General features: G+C 51.7%; 10 protein-coding genes across 10 annotated transcripts; 6 read left to right on the top strand and 4 right to left on the bottom strand.

Moving 5' to 3' along the window:
* Window positions 1-1355: 1355 nt before the first annotated feature.
* On the top strand, window positions 1356-2456 carry AYO20_00783 (adenosine deaminase; the record flags this gene model as incomplete). The annotated part of the gene is made up of 1 exon (XM_022639092.1): window positions 1356-2456. One exon carries the CDS (start codon window positions 1356-1358, stop codon window positions 2454-2456), a length of 1101 nt encoding a protein of 366 aa, XP_022504883.1.
* Window positions 2457-2587: 131 nt separating this feature from the next.
* On the bottom strand, window positions 2588-5289 carry AYO20_00782 (hypothetical protein; the record flags this gene model as incomplete). Its single annotated transcript, XM_022639091.1, has 2 exons — window positions 2588-5030; window positions 5267-5289. The coding sequence occupies 2 exons, from the start codon at window positions 5287-5289 to the stop codon at window positions 2588-2590; spliced, it is 2466 nt and encodes an 821-aa protein (XP_022504882.1).
* A 356-nt stretch (window positions 5290-5645) lies between these two features.
* AYO20_00781 (hypothetical protein) lies at window positions 5646-6431 on the top strand (the record flags this gene model as incomplete). Its single annotated transcript, XM_022639090.1, has 1 exon — window positions 5646-6431. One exon carries the CDS (start codon window positions 5646-5648, stop codon window positions 6429-6431), a length of 786 nt encoding a protein of 261 aa, XP_022504881.1.
* Window positions 6432-6654: 223 nt separating this feature from the next.
* Window positions 6655-7739, bottom strand: AYO20_00780 (hypothetical protein; the record flags this gene model as incomplete). Its single annotated transcript, XM_022639089.1, has 2 exons — window positions 6655-6944; window positions 7001-7739. The coding sequence occupies 2 exons, from the start codon at window positions 7737-7739 to the stop codon at window positions 6655-6657; spliced, it is 1029 nt and encodes a 342-aa protein (XP_022504880.1).
* Window positions 7740-8984: 1245 nt separating this feature from the next.
* On the bottom strand, window positions 8985-10068 carry AYO20_00779 (hypothetical protein; the record flags this gene model as incomplete). Its single annotated transcript, XM_022639088.1, has 2 exons — window positions 8985-9727; window positions 9786-10068. 2 exons carry the CDS (start codon window positions 10066-10068, stop codon window positions 8985-8987), a joined length of 1026 nt encoding a protein of 341 aa, XP_022504879.1.
* Window positions 10069-10964: 896 nt separating this feature from the next.
* AYO20_00778 (hypothetical protein) lies at window positions 10965-14792 on the top strand (the record flags this gene model as incomplete). The annotated part of the gene is made up of 6 exons (XM_022639087.1): window positions 10965-11008; window positions 11060-11169; window positions 11221-11537; window positions 11596-11884; window positions 11938-14200; window positions 14285-14792. 6 exons carry the CDS (start codon window positions 10965-10967, stop codon window positions 14790-14792), a joined length of 3531 nt encoding a protein of 1176 aa, XP_022504878.1.
* Window positions 14793-15800: 1008 nt separating this feature from the next.
* Window positions 15801-16963, bottom strand: AYO20_00777 (hypothetical protein; the record flags this gene model as incomplete). The annotated part of the gene is made up of 3 exons (XM_022639086.1): window positions 15801-16584; window positions 16631-16868; window positions 16933-16963. The coding sequence occupies 3 exons, from the start codon at window positions 16961-16963 to the stop codon at window positions 15801-15803; spliced, it is 1053 nt and encodes a 350-aa protein (XP_022504877.1).
* A 1259-nt stretch (window positions 16964-18222) lies between these two features.
* Window positions 18223-18651, top strand: AYO20_00776 (hypothetical protein; the record flags this gene model as incomplete). Its single annotated transcript, XM_022639085.1, has 1 exon — window positions 18223-18651. One exon carries the CDS (start codon window positions 18223-18225, stop codon window positions 18649-18651), a length of 429 nt encoding a protein of 142 aa, XP_022504876.1.
* Window positions 18652-19224: 573 nt separating this feature from the next.
* AYO20_00775 (hypothetical protein) lies at window positions 19225-20484 on the top strand (the record flags this gene model as incomplete). Its single annotated transcript, XM_022639084.1, has 1 exon — window positions 19225-20484. One exon carries the CDS (start codon window positions 19225-19227, stop codon window positions 20482-20484), a length of 1260 nt encoding a protein of 419 aa, XP_022504875.1.
* Window positions 20485-22212: 1728 nt separating this feature from the next.
* AYO20_00774 (hypothetical protein) lies at window positions 22213-24387 on the top strand (the record flags this gene model as incomplete). The annotated part of the gene is made up of 1 exon (XM_022639083.1): window positions 22213-24387. One exon carries the CDS (start codon window positions 22213-22215, stop codon window positions 24385-24387), a length of 2175 nt encoding a protein of 724 aa, XP_022504874.1.
* Window positions 24388-24639: the final 252 nt, after the last annotated feature.

Genomic DNA, 24639 nt, shown 5'->3' with positions numbered 1-24639 from the left:
CGGCTGGCACAACGCGAACAGTGATAAGTAGATACAGAAGCGACAGAAACCAAATTGAGACTGATGCGGTGATGATGGCGACGATGAAGAATAGTATGGACTCAGGAGAATTATTTTCTTGTTGAGCAAGAGTAAGTGTCGCCCACCGCACAGCCTGGCACCACCGACGAGGGACTAGGTACTCCTCCTGGGTGGGCATTCGGCACCCTTGGAAGGCACGGGAGGGTGAGGGCGCCCCCGGAATGCTCCAACTTCCCAAGGCCGGGCACCAAGCCATGTTTCAGGTGGCTGGTTCGAGTCTAGCCCCCTTGAAGCTCACCGCTAAGAATCTCCTCTCCCATGCATCTCTGGCGCCCATGAGGCCCTAAACAAGCAGCAAAAAAAAGTTCCCCCCCCTTATTATGCGTTTGACCTTGCACAAGTCCCCATTCTTTGGCTGCAGCCTCAACGTTCATGCTCTGGCTGGGAAAGACAAACGCCACACCCCATCCTCTACGGTTCGCCGCCACCACCGAGGATGATCATATCCCAGTCCTGACTCACCAGCCGCAAGCTGCGGCTCTCTCTGCCTTCTCTCTGCCTTGGTTGGCGAAACTTCTTTTCTGGTAAGGTTCCCGGGGCTGAAGATCGCAGCACGTGATTGCCGATCGACCTTAGCCGAAATGATTGGAGGACTCGTTTCCATGTTGACGACATCCATGGTCTTGGACACACCCTCCAAACGATATATGTCTGACCATAGACAAATCACGAAGACGGAACGACGGTTTGCGAACACCACTAGCCAACATCTGTAGACGGAGTGCATCCTTTACGAAACTTACTCGACTCACCGGACATCCTGTTGGTCACGCAGACCGTTATCAATCCGGGCTGATATCATTGACATCCGGTGCTGCCACGGCTCTCCCAGGTCGAACTGATGCCGGATACCGTGTCGCCGAAGTTACAACTCTCTTGATGTTATAGGCAGGCTTTTGACCAGTGCGGAAACAGAGCAAAACAGCTAGGCACAAGGCCTCCCCAAAAGCCCTTGAGAGACCAGGCAGCTTAAATCGCGGTTTCCGCTATCGGGTAGAAGGATACATCCATCAGTTTGGTCAAGAGTGGAGTGAGTGGTTGGGTCTTTTCAAAGATCAAGATTCAAAACTCTAAAGATCCCCTCGAGTTCGGGGTCCCACAAGAAAAGGTGAGCAGGGGAGGTATTACGGATTGCAGCCTCGTCGGCCCGACCCCCCCAGCCTCGCGACATCCCGAGGACAGCCTCTCACAAGTCTGCATTGGAAAACCGGAACACGGAGACCAGGCTGATCCTTTAGACAGACAGAAACCAGTGTAAGATTACACCAGCCAGGATGGCATCAGACCGCCTAACCCGACCACAATCACCCGAGGTCGACCTCAAAACCTTCATCGCGCAAATGCCCAAAGCGGAGCTTCACGTCCATCTCGAAGGCTGCCTGACACCTGATCTTGCCCGCGCTCTCGCAACACGGAACAACCTGCCCACTCCGTCGTCCATTGCCCACTTGGAACCGTCTCACCCGGAGGCAGGCTATGCGTTCAACGACCTCACCTCGTTCCTGCAGATCTACTATCCAAACATGGCCGTCCTGGTCACGGCCGAGGACTTTTCTGACCTGGCCCTGAGCTACCTACGCACCGCATACGCCCAGAACGTGAAGCACGTCGAGCTGTTCTTCGACCCGCAAGCACACACGTCGCGGGGAGTGCCCTTCCCGACCGTGGTGCGCGGTTACCGCCACGGCATCGTCACGGCGCAGCGAACGCTAGGCATCTCAGCGAGTCTGATCATGTGTTTCCTCCGCGACCACAGTGCCGAATACGCCATGTCGACCCTGATGGAGTCGCTCCCGTTCAAGGACAGCATCATCGGCGTCGGCCTGGACAGCGACGAGCGCGAAAACCCTCCCAGCAAGTTCGCGTCCGTCTTCCAGCGCGCCTCCCGCGAGGGCTATCTGCTCACCATGCACTGCGACATTGACCAGCCCAACACCCTGACGCACATCGGTCAGGCCGTTAACGAGATCCAAGTGGACAGAATCGACCATGGCACCAACATCATTGACTCCCCGGAACTGGTCGACACCATCAAGACTCGCGGCATCGGACTGACTTGCTGTCCAATCTCAAACTCCGTGGTCACGGCCGACTTCAAGGGCCGGGAAATCCTTGGCCTCCTGCGGCAGGGCGTCAAAGTCACCATCAACAGCGACGACCCAGCCTATTTCCGCGGTTACGTGAATGAGAATATGCTGAAAATGGCCGAGGGGACCGATATAACAAAGAAGGAGTTGATCCAGCTGCAGAAAAATGCATTCATGATCAGTTGGATCTCGAGTTGGCGGAGGAACCATTTTTTACAAATGTTGGACGAGTATGAGAAAAAGATGCTAGGCAACATAGAAGGAGAAGCTCTAGTAAACGGGATTTGACGTTTGATGACCTACTCTGCAATGGCCCGAAAGCAGCATACGACGTTGTGGAAGGGTATCTTTACACTGATAAACATAGAACTCAACACCTGCATTTCCGCCGGACCTTGCTCTGGTCTCTTTCACAACCACTAATCCGAGCTTTTCGCCGTAAACTCGACCTCGCCAAAGAACGTAGCCCGCAGCTGCACAATTGCTGCAATCTCGAGAACAAACTCCTGAAGGATGATAGCGTTGGTCAGTACATGGCTGAGACTGACGTGATTCCTCGGGCTCAATGACCAGTCATCTGTGCCGCTCGGAGTTGCAGCTCCAGATTCACCACTGGCGTCCAACAAAGCGCGACGTTGATCACCAGGAGGACTTGAAGTTTGTTTGCGGCCTGCGTGTACAGGGAGTGATTCCGAAGCCTCTTCGGGCGCCCGAAAATTAAACAGAGTAACTTGTGTTTTTAAAAGGGGGATCGATGGCGGTGGCACCAAAGAAGCTGGCTGCTGTGTTGACCCCTCGCTTTCCCCGAGTTGAGCCGGTGTTGATTGCCTCAGGGGAGAATGGCCGAGAGTGCGCTCAGTTAAGCTGCTCCGATGTGTTTCAGGCCTCGACAAAGCACCGTCGATGGACCCAAAATCCCTTGTCGTTACCTTTCGCCCTCTTGGAGTTGCTGGTGGTGACTGAGATTTCCCAACAGAAGGTGAGGTGCTTCTGAGGCCCGAATCAGCGTCTTTCGTCTGCCATGATGAGTTCCCTGGGTTTTGAGGATTGGTAAGCGTGTCATCCTCTGACAGTTCCATTCTCCTTCGAAGGACAAGCTCGTCCCATTCGGGAAACTGTGAGCGCCATTGACGAACTTGCTCTATAAGTTCACCAATGATGAAAGTAATGTTACTCGAGGAACAGTCTTGACTGTCGGTCTCGTTCCCTGGCCGCAGAAGCCACCCTTGCAGATTCATATGCTCACAAGCAGCCAGGCCCATGACAGCCTCGGTCAGATAAAGATTTGTGACAGTGTCATTTGCAAAAAAACTTCGCAGCAATGTGAGGAGAGCTTCAAAGAGCTTGCACTCTTGGGCAATGGACATGTCTCGTTCGTCTATTTGGTCCATATCCGCTCGGTTCATGCGGAGGCAACTGTGCTGCTCCAGTAGAATCTGCTCGTCCAGCAATGCTGCTTGATATGACTCATCCATCTCGGGGTTTTTGGCTATCGCAGCAGCATAGTCAAACAATTTGAGCAAGGAGCTGTTCAGATGCTCTACTCCACGTTGAGCTGGAGACGCAGTTGCTGGCTCAAGTTTGAAAAGATTCGTGAGGACATGACAATGGTGATTCGCAATGATGACTGATAATAGCTTCAGACAAGCATTAACGGTTTCTGAATGACGAGATCTGAGGCTCATTACCATCAAGTCGAGAAGATTGAAAAGATTCGGGGAAGGGCTGTCGGCGACCTCTGCAAGGGCTTTCAAATGATCGATGGACTTTCGTCGGCTAACAGACATCCTCTGTCTTCGATGGCTTCTCTCCGCGGGGCCGCGGGGCATGCTTGGTGACGCCAAAAGGTAGCGCAGGATGCGATCCACGAGCTGTTCGTGGTCGAGAGCAATTAGAATCCGGGACAGATGGGTTATGACCGCGGCGGTAGAGCCACCTTCAACATCGGATGACTCCAAGAGCGAAGGATAAAGGAGTTGTTGGACAAAGAGTATCTGAAAATGGTCCAGCAAAGTATCACTGACTTCTGCCGACTTGCAGTGGTTCAATGTATCCTGCCAGAACGCCAGATAAGTGAAGAAGGCTTTGATATCTTGCTGAAAGACTTGTGGTACTGTTGTGAGCGAAGCAAGCGTTTCTGAACGATCCGAAAGAGAGACAATAGCAGGCGCGGAGGCTTGGCCACTAAGTGAAGTTGATTGTCTGCTGAGCCTGCTGTATAGGGCACCCAACCCACTAGCCATCTGAGGTGCCAGGTCACTCTCGATCATCCATGTTTCCAATGGCTTGGATCTGGAGGCGGTTTCCGTCAAGTATAACAACGCCGTGCGAGCAAAGTCACCCACGGGGCCATCGTGGTGAACGTATTGCACTAGCACATGGAACAGAGGAAATTGACTTCTCCTAGAATCGTCTGCAGCGTTGCGCCCGCGTGTTGTTTCTCGACCTGGATAGAACCAAGCAGGAAGGATGTCTGGGTCGAGGCGGATCTTGGTAGCAATCTCGAATAGCAATTCCACCAGGTCTGTTTCTAGACGTTCCTCGACAATGATCTTCCCTCCTATTGTAGCAAAGCATACCAAATCTAACAGAGACCTTGTGAACAATTTGCTGTCAAGCAGTCCTTCGGCCTCGCCATTAATGAGGATTTGGAAGAGTTGAGCAGAGGACTTGATGATATCCGGGTTGGCAGAGGACACGGCGAGCTTGGTGATTATAATGTAGGTCTGGCTCGAGGCAACATAGCGCAGGCAGGAGTGCGGCGCGGCTCTGCGCGACTCATCGTGGAGAATGCCTTCGAGGCGTTGGAGGAGTTTGACAGTGTAGGTCAGGGCGGCTTCATCTTCGCGCTCGAGGCTTCCGCTGCGCCAGGTGTGCTTCACCGCGTCAATGAGACAAAGTTTGCAGGAAGGGGAGCGCACTCACAGTCAAGGCATTGCAGATGCTCTTGCAAGATGCAAGGCGCTCTGCTGGTGTATTTGTCCTTTGTTTGGTCTGGTATGAACCAGTACCGGCAATCAGGCGAGTGAGCTAGCCAGCCATCTTGACGTTAGACTCTTCAGTCCTTGCACAGCATGCATCTTGGGTAAGCAACTCACGATATCCATGCCCTTTGCCTCATTTTGGAACGTTCATTGGGGTAAGAGGTATGGTCGGACGATTATGTCGAAAGGAGAATCCAGATGAAGATGATTTGAATCAGTAGTTGTCGGAGGAGCCGTTAAGACCATGTATGGTGCTAGCCCGATGTCTGGTCACAACTTCCGCTGTTGAGGCCAGGCGCAGCTTCCCTGGCAAACCTCTGAACAACTAGATAAAGGATCTTCTTCTGCTGCTGTTCTTGCTTTTTCTCTCTCTGCTACAGATTTTGCTGAATTAGACAGTACCATTTGCCAGTATTGAGTGAGTCTGGTGTGAACCCTTTTCCGACTCCGATCTACTCATATATCAGAAGCCGGGATCACTTCTATCCTCACTATGGAGGGTCCCTCAAATCTAAATGCACCAGGTGTAACCTTCAAGTCCTCTAAAACACTCGAAGGTCGAGCACAGGAGCGGGCAGCCTCCAAAGACGAAGGCCTGGAGGATGTATACAACCCGGGTCCCTTACCTTCCGTCGGTGTCATCAACCCAACCAAAACGCATACCGGGCTCTACTCTGAGCACGGCCATTCTCTCTCTCACATTCGACCCATTACCAAACACCCTGGTTCATCAGTCACCACATTCTATAATGGTGTCTTCACCACGATCATTGGCATATCGACCCTGGGCGCGAGTATCACCTTCTCCTATGTCTTGTCCAACAACACCTCCACACCTCGAGCAAGACAGCCAGTCTTCAACGTGGACCAGATACAAGGATTCCTGGCCATTAGTTGGCTCTTGTTCCTTCTTGCGTTGGCAATTGCTTCACTTGGCTCCACTATCTTGACCTTCTTCAAGGACCACTGGATTGCAGACTGGGATGGGCTGAATGGGAAGACATCGCAACGGAGCGTTCAGAGATACGCCATAATTGCAGCGGCGCTGATGGGCGGTCTCATCATCGGGGCTTTTGCGCTGCTATGCCTGGTGGTGGTTGCGTATACCGCTGTTGTCGGGTGGATTGCCTTGGGATTTACCAGCCTTATTGGAGTTATCATCCTTGTGGCGCTGGTGACTCAAGCGCCGTGGCCGTGGCGGAATAACGCCCCGTCTCCGAGCCGAAGACATCGCAGTGCAGGTGGTTATGACGGAGGTGATGGAGAGGAAGGACCATGATGGACCATCAAGGATGATGCGTTGTGTGATCGATGCGGGGAACTATTATTCGACGGGTTCATCCATATGTGGTCGTTATGTTTGGGCGGTCGAATTCCCCATCTGACCGCAGCAGTCTTTCCCTCCATGGCTATCGCTCCAGCCAGTATAATGCTCAGCTTGTCAAGATCGTCTTCATGATCATACAAAACTCTTCATAGCTCATCGAGTGAATGATTTCATATCAGTCACTTTCATCGTCAGTTTCCGCTTTCCTCTTCTTCCCCCCTTTCCCTTTGCCTTTGGGCCTGATATCTTCTTCACTATCTTCACTCTTGGCCTCCGACTTGGCCCTGCCTTTCTTGGAGCCTTCGTCAGGGATAGCCTCACAAATGTCGTTTAAAAAGTCGAACTGCCCATCCTTCATCAGTGCGGCCTTGAGATGCTGTGCTGTGACTCGTTTTGAGTTGTTTGCTCTTGCCTCTGCCGCACCCTTGGAGACTAAAGTGATCATGAAAAGCTCCAACGCTTTGGCTAGGTAAGAGTTAGAGTAATGAAGGGGGCAGTGGAGGTAATATTCCAGGACTCACAAACTGCCGTGGGAGTTGCTTGGGCAACCTTGCCTACATCTTCGTCTGCTTGCATGATGCGCTTGATTCGTGCAACGGGAAATTTCGTTCTCACATCGATTCCAAAAGAAGGGTCTGCCGTGGCGATGGGCATGACGGGTTGTACAGGTTGGGGTTGCTCTACCTTAGGTTGGATGACATTTCTTGTTGCTGCGTTGAGACCGTAGTCTTGTTCCAGTGCCTCAGCGGCTTTCTGTTGCCGCGTGCGAGGAGGCATGTCTGCGTAAGGATAGACGGGCAGAGACGGCTGCGGTGGCTGGCTCTGGCCTGTGCCCAAATGGGGACCAAACGCAGACTGAGAGTAGTGAGTCACTGGCGGACTACTATATGGTTGAGCGAAATGTTGTTGAAACGAACCCTCTGAAAGATATTGGGTAGGAGGCTGGCCTGGAAAGCTCGGAGTGCGGAAAGTCTGAGGGGGGAAACTGACTTGGGCGCTTTGTGATTGAGGGCGAGAGCCAAAATACGACGCCGAAGGAGCGGTGGATGTCGCTGTCGAAGGGGAGAAAAACGGCGAGGCGTCGTAGCTACCTCGAGGAGTGAACGAATGACCCGAAGGGAAATTGGAGTCTGGTGCGTGGTAGCTTGGAATTCGGGTTAGTCTGGGCAGTGGGGCGTTTGCGAAGGTGAAGCCTGATAAATCTGGACTGGAAGGACGGTATGATGACTCGGAGTTCGGGTTGTCGTGTTCTTCATTCATTGCTCGGCGAATGAAGGGTGCAGCTGGATGGTGGTGCAGGAATCCCGGGGGGTAAGATTTGGTGCAGTACTAGTATTGGTGACGGTGAAGTGGAGCGTGTGCGATGGGCAACTAGTCATTTTGAATAGACAACAGCGCCCTTTGTTGGTTCAGACTGGGCCGACCATGATTGTTGTCGGTGACGGAAAGTGATCGGGAGGAAATATGTGAAGGGAAGAACCAGTTCAAGCCGTCAAGCCAGAGGAGGGAGGTTGATAGGAGCGTGAAGTGGTACAATGGTACCTGGTAAGGGCGTTAGACACCCGGGTGCGGTACGAGAAACACACAAATGGTAACAGAAGTTACTAAGTCACCACCTAGCAGCCTAGGTAGGTACTAGTAGACTGACGACAGGGAGTCAGTTTGAGGCGGCGAGGTGGGCAACCAGAGTCACGTGTTCTGGGAAATGCGGAATAACGTAAATCCGGAGAGGCTGGGATTTCTGTGTTCTTGACTCCTGAGCAAGACCGAGTCATGTAGTTCAGAGACGTGCAGCTGAGGGGTCAGAGGGGCCTTATAAAAGCTGAGGTCAGGGCTTTTGTGGGCGTCTCAGCCATCCGATGATCAGATCAACAGGCCCAGAAACACGCTAAAGGCCACGGTCCAATCAATCGAGCCAACTCCAACTGTGACGCCCTGCCTTATTTTTTTTGCGAATCCACAATCCCACCTCTGCGCTTTGCAAACTTTACGGTCTCCTTCCTCCATTTCTCCCATTGAAAGACCCTGCTGGCCCCTGCGTCCCCTAGAACAATTTCTGCATGTCCCATGTCATCCTCCTACAGATGTTAGCCGGACCCCGACGATGGCGATGGCGATACGAAAGCCAAGGCCATGAGAATGACCAATCCACTTTTTTTCCCAGTCACTTTTGAGATTATGACACGGGGATCAATTTTCAGACGCGTGTCCGCGACACGTGCCTTCGCTTTTGCGACAGTAACACCAATAGGAAGAAGAATGACCTTGAAAAAATATCCGCTTGGTGCCTGCAACTTCGTGAATCATTGATTGTCAAATGATGATAGAGCGATCTGGAGATAGCAGTTGAAGACAAGATTGCATAACAACAACCCAGCTCACATGGCTGTGGTCGTCGTTTTGCTAGTCCAACTGTCATCAATGAAAGACCTTTCCAAACTTGATCTAATCTGATGGCGTGATTGGATTCTATGAAGATGTGAGGCAGGCCATTAGCGCACCATTCTAATGCAAACCCGATGCAAGGCTGGAGGACAGGATGAAATCAGTCATGATGTCAAGTCCCTGCAGCCGTTCATCTCGTGTGCTTCCGAGGAACAAGTTTACCACAGGCCAGGCGTGAATGCCTGCCTCTCGCTCCTGGACCTTGACTGTGGCGCCATTTTTCTTGATGCGATCAGCCATCGCTTGAATGCCAGGAGCAAAGACCTCTTCTGCGCCGTATACGATGCGAAACCCGTTTAGTGGCGAGGCTTGTTTCCAGCGCCCCGTACAGAGACCCGGAGAGATGACACTGTCCGTCATCGTCGCCTCCCCTGCATATTGTGTTGCGTACAGATGTAAGCTGTTGCGATCCAGGTAGTCACTAGGTGTATTCTGGTTCAGGTCCGACACTAGATGGGTCCAAGGCGAGATAAGTACAGCTAAACCTGGTCGATACCGTGACTGGAGCTGAGGATCTTGTTCGAGATGACCTGGCTGGAGAAGCATGCTCAGGATAAGAGTTGCACCTGCTGAATCACCGCTCACACAGATCTTTGCTGCCGACCCATGCCCGAACCTATCCCGAAGAAAATCATATCCTGCACGAGTTTCATTAAACTGAACCGGCCACTGCGCGTCCGGGACGAGAGTATATTCCAATGCAAAAACCGCTGGATTCTTGAACCCACTTTTTTTCAATCGAGTTGTCCAAGCCATGAGAAATTCGAGATAGAAATATGCCGAACCCATGGAGAACCCCCCACCTAAGCACAAGCATCAGCTAACACCCTCTCTCCAGGCAAAGGACGTTCGTTAACTAACCATGAGCATAGTATATTATGATGTCAGGGTCGCAGTCCGGATCGTCAACTATCCAGAGACCTCTGGCACCATGTCTAATGACTTCCCGATAAAACACGGGACAGTGCAGAAACCCGTGTCGCAACAGGCGGAATCGGAAGAATGGATATGCGACCCATTTGGAAAAGAAGACTCTCCCCACCCTGGCAGGGATCTTTGCGAACGCATATCGAACGCAGCGAATGACCACGTCCTGGAAGAGCGTGGCATGCTGTGTGAAGGGCGATCGGAGGTGTCTTTTCATATAATACCGTTCATGTACCAGCTGGTAGGGAAGTTTAAGAACTGTCCCGAGTGGTTAGTATACTGTGGCGACCCGCACAAGATCCATGCGGTTTCCCTACTCAAAAATGGTATTACTCTGAGTATCACACCAAGCAGCTCTTTGATGTCTACTTGGTAGAGTAGTTGTGGGATTAAAAAAATGACAAAAGCGACGCAATCAATCCCGTTGATTGGTCCCAGGATCATCTTGGGCTATTTGTATATTGCTCAGATATGGATTGACCGTCAAGTATGCATTCCATGTGTTCAAAGGCGATCAAATCATACAAAATAGAGAGAGCTGCAGACCAAGTTATACTAGTATGGGTAGAGTCCATCCAAAGGTACAAATCATCGAAAGTGTAAGCGTCATGTCTACTAATGCTAACGTTGAAGCCAAGTATCGGACTGGCGGAATTGAGATCTGCCATTTAGCCATTTTCTTACAGGTACATTTTCTGAGGGGCGATTCAGCCCTGGTGAGCATAGCATAGAGATCGGATGCTACACTAAGCTATATCGGTCCTAGCGTAAGGTGGAGAGGCAGAGAGGCCGCCTTTGAGAGCCTTTCGCCCAGGCTGGTTCAGGCTTTGGTGGCTCTCAGCCTGGCACCCCCGGCTGCGCAAAACTACCAACTGAAAACTTCCTTTCCCATCGCGACCATCCCGTCCTTGACATGTCCAACCTTTTTATTCTGATATGATTGTGAATTTTTGTCATTTATAGTCTAGTGATTGTGTCACACAAGGCCGGCGACGCCCCTGCCTGTTGTCATCTAATGGCGTTTGATCTTTCCATTCCTTCGTCCAAATCGCAGACCTGGTTCACTCCCCCACAATCAGGAACAGCCAGACTGTCCCTTGACTTCTGTTCAGCATGGCCGCTGTTGCGTTAGATACATCATTGACCAATGTCCTCAAGTATGTTTGGAGATCGCATGCCTTTGGCCTTTCCTGCGCTAACCTTCTCAGTTCCTTGGATTTGGACAAAGTGCCAGAGAAATTGAAATGCACGCGCTGCCACAACTTCAACCTCAATCCATACAAAACCTCTTGCTGCGATGTCGGGATCTGCGAACCATGTTAGTGACTGTGTGAACTGTTCCTCTTGGCGAGTGACTTACACTAGACAGGCTTCAGCACTACTCGCGGCTCCAGTTGTCCCAAATGCGAACATCGACCCTTTACCGACGACATTTGCAAGCCGAGTAAAGCCATGCAGAAGACCATCAAGGTTTATCTCAAGGCACAAGAGAAGACGAGGGTGGATGAGCGGGCCAAATCTGTCGGACAAGATGAGGTTGTCCACCCACCAGATGCCGGCAAACCCGTCGTGAACGGCGGCAGCCAAACAGATGGAGTTACAGCAGAGGTGTCGGAGGAGCGGCGACAAGAGGACGTGGCAGAAAGTGAAGACACCCTTGCTGGAAATGTCCAACCGTCAATTGAGGTAATTGCCTGCTCTACCATCTGTTTGATGACAACTTTTTTCCTAATCTTCACATCAGGAACCTGACCCTGAACCCGCCGATAACGACGACGATATCGACATCCAGGTGGAAGCAGAGGACGAGAACCTGCAGCCACTTCCGACCCGAGTGAAGAGTACTGAAGACACTCCTCAGCCTACCAATTCCTTCGAGAACAAACCGAACTCACAAGACGTGAGCCAAAGTAATACAGAGAGTTTCAATGGCATGGACTTTTCAAACATGATGAATGGGTTCGGCAATATGGATTACAATCAGATGATGCAAATGATGTCGGCAAACGGGATGGGCTTCAATCCAATGATGGGTGAGCTTGCTACTGCTCCACAATTAACAACATTTTCTGACTTTGCTCTACAGGAATGCCTATGGGAATGAATCCAATGTCAGCAGGCATGTTTGGCGGATTTGGCGGTCCAAACGGAGGCATGAACATGAATGGGATGAATGGCATGAACATGGCTATGAACTACAATGCCAACCAAGGAATGTATGGCTGGGAAGGCCAGAACAACAATATGTGGCAGAATAATAATGCAAATGCATTCTCGAATGGCATGGGCAATGACTTCGGTTCCAACTATGGTTTCAATATGGGCCCGTCTGGCAACTTTCAACAGCCCTATACCTCTGGTGATTTTCAAAATGGCTACTATGGCCGCGGCTATGGCAGAGGTCGTGGTCGTGGCCGTGGCGGCTTTGTGAGAGGCCGCGGTAACTTCAATCAATTCTCGCAATACCACCAACAGGGATACCAGAACTTGTCAGGCCAGAAGCAATTCGATAGCCGCAATGTGCAGTCTCATACGATGCAGACCGCATCCGCCGAAGTCGCCGCGGCCGAAGAAGAACACATGGACAACAACCACGATCCGGTTGATGACGGTCACGAAGACGATGACTTCGCCCCTGGCGGTCAGGAAGAAATCCAAGAGGCCCTTGGGGAAGACTACCAGAAAGCCATCACCGTCGAAAAGACTGTCACTACAACCGCTAGTTCTGAAGCTTCTGCGGCTAGTGGAGGTGATGAGGTGGCGACAGCGGTAGAATCTCAACCTATGGATGAGTCCTTGGAAGCTGATAAGGTGAACGGGATTAATGGACAGGACGACGCGGAGAAGGCCCAACCACCGGTTTCTGACACTATGCAAACGACACCTGCAGAAAAGCCGATACCTGAAGCATACAATGAAGATCTACAAGGCCCGATGCCACCACCGTCGGCACCGCTTGGTCCCTCGGCTCAATACGGTGATCATGGCTTTCGCTCTCGAGGACATGGTAGATTCTCCTCTCGCGGGCGTGGCTCGATCCCGATGCCAAACGGGCATATTGCTCCAACAGTAAAGACATTCCCGCAAATTTCTTCACCCATGGAACCAAAAGGCGTGGGCGTCATCGGGGCACCAACCGGTCCTAGAGCGATGCGTGAAGCTGCTGTGCCCGGGAGACCGCCTTCGCGACCTGCGGCAGCCGGGTTTCAAATCATGGGAAGAGCATCTATGTCGGCGTCACAGCGTTCAGAGTCTCGAGATGTCGAGAGAAGTCGTAGTAAGACCCCTGATAAAGACAGGGACGGGTCTCGACGACAATCCGTACAGGACAAACACTCCAACTTGAGATATGAAGGGGACGAGCAAGACGAGTCGGACTACCGCGACTCTGACAAGCCTTCCAGGAAATCGTCAAGGCGCGGCACCTATGATGATTATGATCGGAACGAGCGGGAAACATCCTACGCGGAATCGGATTCGGGGGATTACAAGTCCTCTTCGAGACGCAGTCGGGGCGATAAGGAGAGAGCTTCCAAGCAGCATTCATCCCGGTCCTCACGGCGACGTCATGACGGGGACGTTGGTGAGGACCACGAAATGGACGACTACGAGGAATCGATAAGGTCAACTCGAGATGGGTATGAGGCTGAAAGCAAGAGCAGACACCGGAGTAGCAAGTCCTCTCGTCACGACGGCAGAGATCGAGATCGGGACCGCGATTGGGATCGAAATCGAGACCGCGATAGGGATCGCGAGCGAGACCATGACCGCGACCGCGACCGCGATAGAGATCGAGAGAAGACACGGACCAAAGACCGGGATCGAGAGCATCGAGACGACAAACATAGGGATCGGGACCGGGATCGGAAGCGCTCTCGACACGACCGCCACCGCGAAGATGTAGACAAACATCAGGAATACGACTACGACTACGACCAACAGCAGGACGAGGTTATTACTGAAGAGCCTGAGTCGCGACATCGGTCACGGCGTCACAAGAAAGATCATCGTCGTGATGTTGAGGACTCTAACGGCTTGGACACCTCGATGGTCAATGGACGGTCACAATCTCATCGCTCCAGTGGCACAGTAACCCCAGCACCTGCACAGTCAATGTCGGCGTCAGGGTCAACCCACCCCGAAGAGAAAGACCCTCACACCCTCGAGCGCGAAGCACGGAATCGTGAACGTATGCTCAAAGAACAACAGCGACGCGAGAAAGCCGCCAAACAGGCTTCATCCTCTGGCGGTGGTGGGACAAGTGGAAGGAGAGTCACGTACAAATACGAGGACGATCTGGAGAGGGGACTTGTCGAGGGCGAAAGAGAGAGCCATGGGAGACGGTGGAGGTAGTACCGCCACTCTCAAGGGCGTCGACCATGCCCGGGTTAGGCTTGAAGCATGGCGTCCTGGTCTACTGGAGCGATGGACAGAACGACTGTTGCTGACGAACCTTTCTATTTGTTTATTGGTACTTGGCTCTCTTTGCACGGAGTTGCTCTCAAAAAGCAAGGGCTGGACCCGGACTATGTGGTTCTCTGGGGGATGAAACCCGAAAAATCGGAACAACAGGCAGGCGGGCAGGCGTTGACAAGTGGCCGGCAATTCGCTCTTCGGCAGGGCTGGAATATGGGAAATGACCTTTTCACGAGGCGTGAGAAGGTGGGAAGGGTGGCGAGCAGCGATTGTGCCATCCGGTTTAGTGTCTACGGATTCATGCCTCGGAGCAACACAGGCGAAGCACCAGGGACGACACAACATCAGCATGTAGTGGTCAATTTGTACTTGTATGAAGACATCTCATCTGCTCCATTCCAGCTGGATGTCGGCCTCATCGGGACCCGCCCAGCCGCCCTGCCATCGTCTGCGGTCGTAAAGGCGCTATCGTTGCGTATTGCAGCCACTGTCGAACTGAACAGGAAGCAGGTCGACCAGGTTTGACGGAATAGTTCATGGGGGCCGAGAAACTACAGCCGCCATGACTAACAAGGGGCGGGCCGTATTCGCCATGCTTGACCAGTACTCGGTACAAATGTATTCTTTCCTGCTTGCTTGCCGGTCCCTTGCCCGCCCACAAACCGACTGACTGGCTGGCTGACTGATTGACTGGGCCCTTTCTCGGAGGACGCTATGAGTAACAAGCAGCGCTGATCGAGGCAGTCTGATAGCTGGTTCTGACTCTGGCTCTGGCTCAGATGCCCTGCCCTGAATAGGGGATGGAATGGCGTTAATAATAGGTACGGAGTGCCACCCAACGTCGTTGACATGTCGCACGGAGGACGAACACATTGCTGCCAACGACTGTCTTCGACTTCCGGTTTGACGTTGACCCGGAACAAGAAAGGGTCGCACGCAGTCCTCCTGGCGCCAGACGACGGCATTAACATGGTCTGTAGGGTTTGAATAATTCTCTGCCTCTTGGGGACTTCTGCTTCTGAAGTGCTGTTATCCAGGCACGGGTCGTCTGTTGCGTGATGGCATTGCGATTATCACCTCATGGGAGACGATGTGTTTGCAGTCTCAATATGATTGAACTGGGGTTGGAATGCAGCTGTCTTCGAATGACCACTGGCTCATGTGGAGGAAATGAAGTCGAAACGTACCATACACCAATAGTTATCGCGGATGGATGTCTATCAATGTTGTTAGTCAAAGTGATTACAAGCCAGGGAGGATGTCAACCCTAACCGTCTCTAATGCTTGTGAAAGCACAATGAGTCTGCATTTCTATCAACCTATTTGCCAGGATAGAAAGGACGTCGAGGCATAAGATCGAAAGTGGTCAGAAGGGGCTGTCCCCAATTATCTCAAAGTTTCCCTCGAGAAGGGTAGAGGCCATCTGAGCGAACAGTTCGTTCTGGATAGGAAGGTAATATTGATACCTTATGATCCAATGGATGCTGCTGGTGAAAGAGTCACCAACCACCACGACTCGATCATTTGTCCCTGTCACCGCTTCCGAGACCTCGTCCACATGGCGATAAATTCAACTTTCTCCTTGACTCCCAGTCCCACTCTCTTGACACGCCCTAGCCTCGCCAACGCCTCGGCAATTTTGTCCAAAAATGCTCTTTCCTCCTTGGTCATGGAAAGTTCTTGGTCTTCGAGGCCACTACCAACGAGTGTATCTGCATCGCTGCTGGCTCCACCGTCTGACGAAACCAACGAGTCGAAATAGTTTGCTGTGTATGAAGGTGACACCTTTGCTGGGATGCTAAAATCTGAATCCGAGGACTTTTTACTATTATATACAGCCTCGGCAATGCGAATTCGGAGACAATGGGACGGTTTGCTGCAAAGGTTCCAGAGGAAGGTCAGGTAAGCGTGCGGGATGGGTGTTGTGACATCCGCAGGACTATATCGGAGGGAGACAGGAAACACTTTTGCCCGTGGCGGGGTTGCCAAAAGACTGGGACTCATGGGCAAGATGCCTCTACCGTTGGTCGTGGTGCACTCCGGAAATACCACCACGACACGACCTGGGTTTTGTCTCAGCACTTTCTCAATGTCCATGAGGTTTGCGCCAGGTGGTGGCGTCAGCTTCGGGTGACAGAACGTCCGGAGGATGGCTGTAAACAGAGATATAGGTTCCACCAGCCTCGTGTAAGGGTATGTGGCGGCGAAGACGGGGTCGAAAATGGCCGCCAGATACAATGGATCGATCGGCGAAGCGCTTGATGAAGCAATCACCGAGCCTTCTTGGGGAATTCTTGTTTTGTTTTGCGCAAGAGACCTGGACCATATCAGCACGTGCCTCAGCGACAACTGCACAGCCATACCCTTTCTTCACCCCGTCGATTTGCAGATCGATCCACCATATTCCCGGAATACCCAATATGCACCAGAGAGAAGCTTTTCTACCGAGGATACCAATGGGCATCCATTGTAAAACGAGAAAGTATGAGAGCGCGAAGACCAGAAGTAGAGGCACACGACAGATGAAGAGGAATATGTGGAAGGGTAACGCGAATCCAGCAGGCTCGGTCGGGATAGGAAGGAATGGAGCGATGCCGGAACCTATGGCACAAGGCAGATCAGCACATTGATCCATCGATTTTCTGTGTTCCCAAAGGATAATCACCTTTGTCCCGGAATTGGGAGAACTTTTCCATTTTCCGTTGCCTTTGAATAGGTTGTACAGAGCCCTCGGAGTGATCGCAAAAGCGCCGCTGGAGTGTCAGAGGCTAAAAACGCGAGGACAGCGCAGGTATAACATGGCAATGAAGAGCTCGAGTGACAAATAACTGAGTGGTCATCTGGTCATGTTGTGCGTGGCTGAACCAACACCAGGCAACTCAGGTGAGGTACCGGTACCGGTACTTGTGCGGGCAAGGTTTGATAAACGAGAAGTGGACCAAGGTGCAAGGCTTCCTAGGCTGCGGCTGTGGATGGCATTATGTGGCCCGACAGAGGACAGAGGACAGAGGACAGAGGAGGCAATGCGATCATCAGGTGGGAATCGAAAGTGAGTGAAGAAAACAGCACATGCCATTATTGCAGCCCAAAATCATGACATGCGAGGTGGTCCAGTCGCTTGGCGTCCGGCCCCGCTCCACATGCAGGGCTCGGGGCTTTTTTTGTGCACATGTATGTACCATGTACTTGGGCTTGTTGTCCCTGTCTCTGCGTACTCTCACTTATTTTGGTGGGAATGTTATGGATGTTGAAGAATGGACAGAGAGCATGTGAGTGAGTTGGGGCATGTGAAGCTGACCCAACATAATATCCAGGTGATTCGCACCACCACAGCATGGCGCCTAACCTCCTGCTCGGGTCTTTCTACGCGCTACATATGCTTCGTTCATTATCCCCAACAGCCCATGGCATGTGGCAGAACGGACATCATATCCAGGGTTTCCCTTGACCCACTTCTAACTCAGGATGGGCGAGCCTTGTATAATGGAGAGGGCAAGCCTGATACCGACGACACGATTCTATCTGATTGCGCGGCGGCACTGTGACCGTCCTGGCCAGCACTTCTTTCTACTTTTCTAACGACAGACCTGCGCCTTTCCCACAGTCAGCCATATCACCGGAAGACCAAGTGCAGTTTTGACGTGTGGAAGGCGCCGTTCACGATCAAAGCAGTCACAATGCTTTACACCATTTGGAAACCTCCTGGAGAACAACCTGATCGTGTTTCCCGACAGTGCGCAATGCGGTCCATTTGTCGTGCCCTTCACTCAACCGAACCGTTTTGCGCCATTCACACCTTGTGTAAGTCATTTGCCCGAGGAACCACACAAATATCACCTCTCTGGAAAGCCCGAGACTGCGCGAGCGTTCCTGGGATCGAATAACATGCTCGAAGTTACTTGATTACACGCACCAACCAGCGACCTCTCGGTACCAAAACTCAGCCTTCGCCACCATGTCCCCTTTCAAAGACAGCCAAAACCTTGTCACAGGAGAACTTGGCAATCTCCAGTCAGTCCAACCAGACAGTGCTCACCAGCCGTCGCAAAGTGTCAAAGACGAACTGAAACACAGCGATCCTCCCCCACCTGAGATCCTTCGATCACTTTCCAACGAAGAGTTTACTGCATGGGGCGAGTACCTAGAGAAGGAGAAGCCGGAAGAATACATCTCGTGGAAGATGCGGATGATTGGGGAGAGCCAGCAAAGATCGCCATGTCGGTTTGAGAATCAACAGGCGAGTGGGCAACAAGGATCTGACGCGTCGCCTTCCTCTGATCCTAGCAGCTTCGTGCAGGATGGGATTACAAGCGAAGAGCAGAAGGGGGATGAGACACTGTTGACCGTGAAAAAGCACGATATCTCAAAGAGAAAGGAACACTAGTGTATCGACCCTATGCGGAGCAAAAGAAGACAATTCTCAGACAGCCACACACTCCATCTGCATCAAAAGAGCGGAAGGGTGTCCCTTTGTCGCACTTGGTCGGATACCATCAAGTTCAACCACCTGGAGTAATATCACCATCTTTGTCTGAGAGAGGCAGGACATGACACTAAGAAGGGTCGACCACCTATGTTGCGAAGCATGTCATGATTGACTCTAGCTAGTTGATCAATGCATCATGTTTTCCAGCTCACTTTCTGATGCGTAAAGCTCTCTCAAAGCGCGGCCACTGCACATCGTTGATAGGTCGACGGTGCCGCGGCGACGTTGTTGGCTTTCTCTCCACTGCCTCCATCACGGAGTTCAGCGACCTTCCTCTTCAGGCCCTGCAAATTATGTACCGCGTGTGCGCATCCACTCCACATCCCACCTCAATGAGCCTGATACCCTTGCAGATTTTTCCCCAGTAAGGTGCTCGTCCAGCGACTTCTGCGGCAGGACAATACTAAGACATATCTCGCCTACCTGGAATCCATCGTCTAGATTCGAGCAACCGCTACCACCGTCATCACCATGGCAGCCTCCTTCGATGTAGCGGCCATCAGAGCCCAGTTCCCGGCCCTCGCCCAGAAGCAGGTGTTCATGGACAATGCTGGTGGTGCCCAGGTGCTCCAGTCGGTCATCACATCGATTGCGGAATACCTGTCCCGAAATAACGTGCAGCTGGGCGCATCATACCCGGTGTCACAAGTATCCACGACAAAGTTCGAAGAGGGCCACGCTGCGGGCGCAAAGTATATCAATGCATCCCCCAAGGAGGTTGTGTTTGGTCCGTCGACGACGCAGCTGTTCCGCAACCTCTCGATCGCCCTGAAGGTCGAACCAGGCGCCGAGTTTGTCCTATCCAGCCTGGACCACGAAGCCAACCTGGCCCCCTGGGTGCAATTGGCTGAGTGGAAAGGGGTGACCGTCAAATGGTGGATTCCGACAAAGAATACAGATTCCAACCCCAAGCTGGAGCCTGAGGATTTGAAGAAGCTACTCACCGACAAGACACGGCTGGTCTGCTGCACACACACCTCGAATATCTTGGGCACTGTGACAGACGTTGCCGCACTGTCAAAGGTCATCCATGAGACCAACCCCAACACCTTGTTCTGTGTTGATGCTGTGGCGTATGCCCCGCATGCCCCAGTCGATGTCAAGGCATTCGGTGTTGACTTCTACTCCTTCTCCTGGTACAAAGTGTACGGACCGCACGTCTCAATGCTTTATGTCAGTGAGAAGGCGCAACAACAGATCAAGAGTCTAGGGCACTACTTCAAAGCTGGGAACACGTTGGAGGAAATGCTGGGTCTGGCTGCAGGCAATTACGAATGTACCCAATCTATTCCCCTCATCACTAAGTATATCGACACAGTGGGCTGGGGCGCAATCACAGCACAGGAAGAAAAAATCCAGGAGATATTGCTGTCATACCTGCGGTCGAAGCCGGACCAGATCAAGATCTACGGGGAGCCCTCCTCGGACAGGAACCTCCGGGTGCCAGTCATCAGTTTCAGGGTCAAGGGCCAGAGCTCATTGGGTATTATCGATGCCATTGAAGCAAGGTCGAACTTTGGCTGCCGCAATGGGCACTTTTATAGCAAGCGGCTGTGCGACAACGTACTCCGCATCCCCGACAGCGATGATGGCGTGGTCAGATGCTCGCTGCTGCACTACAACACTGTCGAGGAAGTCGAGGGTCTTGTCAAGGTCCTGGATGAAGTTATCAAGGATGGGGCAGCGAAGCAAGTCGAGGACCCTGAAAGGAAGAATGTTGCAAATTGGTAAACGACGGCCTTGCCTTGCAGAAATAGAGCTTGCAAAATCATTGGCCTTGCACATGCGATGGCAACGAGTCTGATCCATGCTAGATCCTGCCGAGCATATGCTTCTGTTCTCTCCTTCAAGGTGGATGTTCTGCCCCAAAAAACACGCACCTCTTCAGTCAGATCAGTGGATGCAAATTGCAATGCGTGAGACACCATTGATATCGTCGCTTTTGTTGCCGTTATCCCCTGCGCTGAGTTTTCTGGCAAACATCGGTCAATGCTGCCTCAATTTTTCAGAAGCGGTGTGCAGCTAGCTTCTCAATTGTTCGACCCAGAAAGTACCGCCTTGGTCTCATGAAAGAGGTGAGAACTTTGAAGTTGTCTAATACGAATGAAAATTCGAAGCAGCCATACGATACAATGGATGGTATTGGGTTTGTTCTTCCATTTTTCTGAGGGGGTTGGGAAGGGTCTTTATAGTGGAGCCTGGGCTGCGCCCGCACTCGCCCACCACACCTGTACTGCGAACCTCTGGTAGAGGTGCAAAGTTTGAAGCAGGACCTGAGCAAAGAAATATCTCAGAGGCCCGTGTAGCGTTGATCAATTGAACAAATTTCTATACATATAGAGAGCTCGACAGCCTTGAATGCCATCCAAATCATTCCATTGTTCTCATCACCATTGATTGTACCTTTGCAGTGTAGAAACTTCAGTTGCACTATTGGAAGGTTAACCGAGGCCAAGCCTCCCGTACCACGTGCCTGTGAACTAGTCCCAAAACAAACAATTGTTTACAATGGCTTCATCCTTGAATACCTCCAGTGCCTCCTCCTCTTCAAATGCAGGCCAATTGACCGAGACTCAACAACATCGCTCCCCCTGGGGGATTTGGTCATGGTACTCCATCTTGAGTAACAGAAACTGGTGGTTCATCGGTGTCCAACACGGCTTCCTCTTCAAGATGGCCGACACAGAGAATGTATGCGTAACTTGACCCTCCCCAAGCAAGAGTATATGGTGTTGACCAGAATCCGCAGTTCATCTCCCACCTCCCCCAGCCCACCCGATATGGGCTTCCTTCTCCTCAAAGACCTCTGGCAGAAAGCACAGCATCAGCAACAAACTCCCGCACTGCCATGCCTCCACCTATATTCACCAGCCACAAGCGCCAGGGCTCAAGCTGTTTGTATATGCTTGCCATAAGAGATGAAAGATGTTAACATTCACGACAGTGCCCGAGCCAAGCGCCAAAAGAAAGACACTTGCTGAGCGCGCAGGCGAACCTGTCGGAACAATCCTTGCCGCTCCAAAGAACATTGCTGCAACCGGCGCTGGATCGATGTACACCTTTCAGTCCCGAAATCCTCCTGCATTTGCTCAGTCCCATCGGAGCAACTCCAGAAGCACCTCAAATTCTTCCGCGGCGTCTTCTTTCTCCGTCAGCATGGGCACCGGCATTCGACCACCCGCAGTCCACCCAACCTCAAGCCTCGCTCGCCCCAAATCGTCCCTCGCAAGAGACCGAGGAACAAGAACGGCTAACTCGAGGCCTGCTACGTCTCTAGGAACCCGTGCAAGGAATCAGGATGGTCCCGCTAATAAATGTATGGTTTCCCTTTTGTCCCAACCCCAACCAAAGGCTCTTGCTCGTGCTCCCGCTCGTGCTCCCGTGAGGCTCGGACCCGTCAAGGTACCTAAAGCAAATAATCGAAACATTTCATCACGCAAGACATTTGCCGCATCAACAATGTCGTCCATCCGGAATATCTCGACGACATCAATTACCGAACGGATGTTGGGTCTTTCCCTGACCCCCAAGACGCCCGCCCCTGAGCCCCGTTGGCCACCCAGCACTTCAATGCTTCCTCGTCCTTCTCCTCAGCTGTCAACACCTCCTATAGAGGATCCTTTCACTCCCGCCCCTTTTCCTAAAGATCTTCTTACTACTCCTCGCAAAGCTCAAGCAAGACCATTTCTAACAAAAGATTCAAATCTAGTGGCCTGGGACCCCGAAGAACAATATGGCAACATCGAGAGAATGTACGAAGATGTTTGCAAGCATTACAAGCAAGCCATGGAAGACAACATGGAAGCAAAAGAAATCAACAACACTTACAAGTCCACGGTTGCGAATCTTGAGCAAGATCGGAAGGATGCCGTCGAAGCCATGATCGCTCTCAGGTGTGAACTTGAAACTACCAAATACCGCCTAGAATCCGCCGAAAACGGAGCGCAGGAGCTCAAACGAGACCAAGAAGCGGAAATCGAAACCATCAAGCATCAGCACAGAGCAGAGCTTGAAAACGTTCGCCAATCCCATCGAGACGATGTGGAGCGTTTGAAGGCGGACCATAGAGAGGAGATTCGCGAGCTGAAGAAAAGGCTGGAAGACGAACTCACACATGAACGCACTCAACGGATCCAGGCGTTGAGTCAGGTATCCGCGCAGGAAGCCATTGAAAAACAACGACATCAGATGGATCTGGAATCGAAAGAACACGAGATTCGCAGTTTCAAACTGGAAATTGATCGACTCAAGGCGGACCTTGAGAGAGAAAAACTCCTCAATGATGATCTCCGCCGGAATCTGTCGACTGCAGGTGACAACGCAACGAGCATGGAAAGCGCCCGCCAGGCGTTACAGGCTAAGATTGAGTACCTGGAATCAGACAGCAAATCTCAATCAGAAGCGTATGCTACGATGGAGAGAAGAATGAATGAGGCTTTGGAAAAAGCCACGGAATGCGAAGAGAAGCTCCGGAAGGAAGAAATGCTTCGACGCAAACTGCACAACCAAGTGCAAGAACTAAAAGGAAACATTCGAGTCTTCTGTCGTGTCCGACCCACCAATGGAAGTGAAGCAGCCGAAGAGACTGCAAAGATCACCATTCCCGAGTCAGACGAAGAAGTCAGAGACATCGAAATCAAAGGACCTGAGGAAACCAACAGCCTCGGAAAAGTGACGACAAAGACACATCAATTCACATTCGATCGAGTCTTTGATCCGTGCAGCAACAATGCGGAGATCTTTGAGGAAATCAGCCAACTCATTCAATCCGCGCTGGACGGCTACAACGTCTGCATCTTCGCCTATGGGCAAACCGGCTCTGGAAAGACATTCACCATGTCTTCTGAAGACGGCATGATTCCACGAGCATTACGACAGATATACGCTACAAGCAAAGAGCTAGAAGCGCGAGGTTGGACATACACCATGGAAGGCAGCTTTGTTGAAGTATACAACGAAGAGCTGCGAGATCTTCTGGGTAAAGAGTCCGACAACAGCAATAAGAAACATCAAATTCTTCACGACAGCACAACATGTGAAACCACAATCACAGATGTGACCACGGTCAATCTGAACAGCCAGGACCAAGTCGAAGCCATCCTGACACAAGCCATGTCTCGTCGCTCGGTGGCTGCAACCAAAGCCAACGAACGCAGTTCTCGAAGTCACTCTGTGTTCATCCTCAAGCTTGCAGGGTATAACAGCGTGACGGGTCAGAAGAGCAAAGGCACTCTGAACTTGGTTGATCTCGCTGGATCAGAAAGACTGTCTCATTCCAAAGTCGAAGGTGCACGGCTGAGGGAGACACAAAACATTAACAAGTCACTCTCGTGCTTGGGCGACGTTATCGGTGCACTGGGTCAGCAACAAGCAAATGGCTCATCCAACGCTAGAGAGAGTGGCAACAGTGTTGGATCCAACTCCTCATCATCCGCCACACACATCCCCTACAGAAACAGCAAACTCACCTATCTGTTACAGTACAGTCTAGGTGGGAACAGCAAAACACTGATGTTCGTCATGGTGGCACCAGAGAAGAAGTGCCTTGCAGAGACGATTACAAGCCTGAAGTTTGCCGAAAAGGTGTCCAAGACGAAGATTGGAGTGGCGAAGAAGACAGCAGGAGGGAGGTAAGGCCGACGTTGTCTAGGCTTTGGGATTTTGTCATGTTTTTGCATCGGTTTCTTTTGAAAGCAAGCGGTTTTGACCTTGTTGACCACGGATGGAATATCGACCTGATGACCCAATACATTTCATGTCATGAGGGAGAAATGTGCGGCGTTTTGGCTTCTATGGTTATGGTCATGGGATTTTGGAGGTTTTATTCACTCGTTGATCACTGGACTGTGATGAAGAGGCATTGGCCGATTTTGACAGTTGTGCTTT

The sequence above is a fragment of the Fonsecaea nubica genome, assembly GCF_001646965.1.
Source record: "Fonsecaea nubica strain CBS 269.64 chromosome Unknown Scaff3, whole genome shotgun sequence".
Lineage (NCBI taxonomy): Eukaryota > Fungi > Ascomycota > Eurotiomycetes > Chaetothyriales > Herpotrichiellaceae > Fonsecaea > Fonsecaea nubica.
Note: the sequence above shows the minus strand (reverse complement) of the source record. Positions and strands in the feature narration are given on the sequence as shown.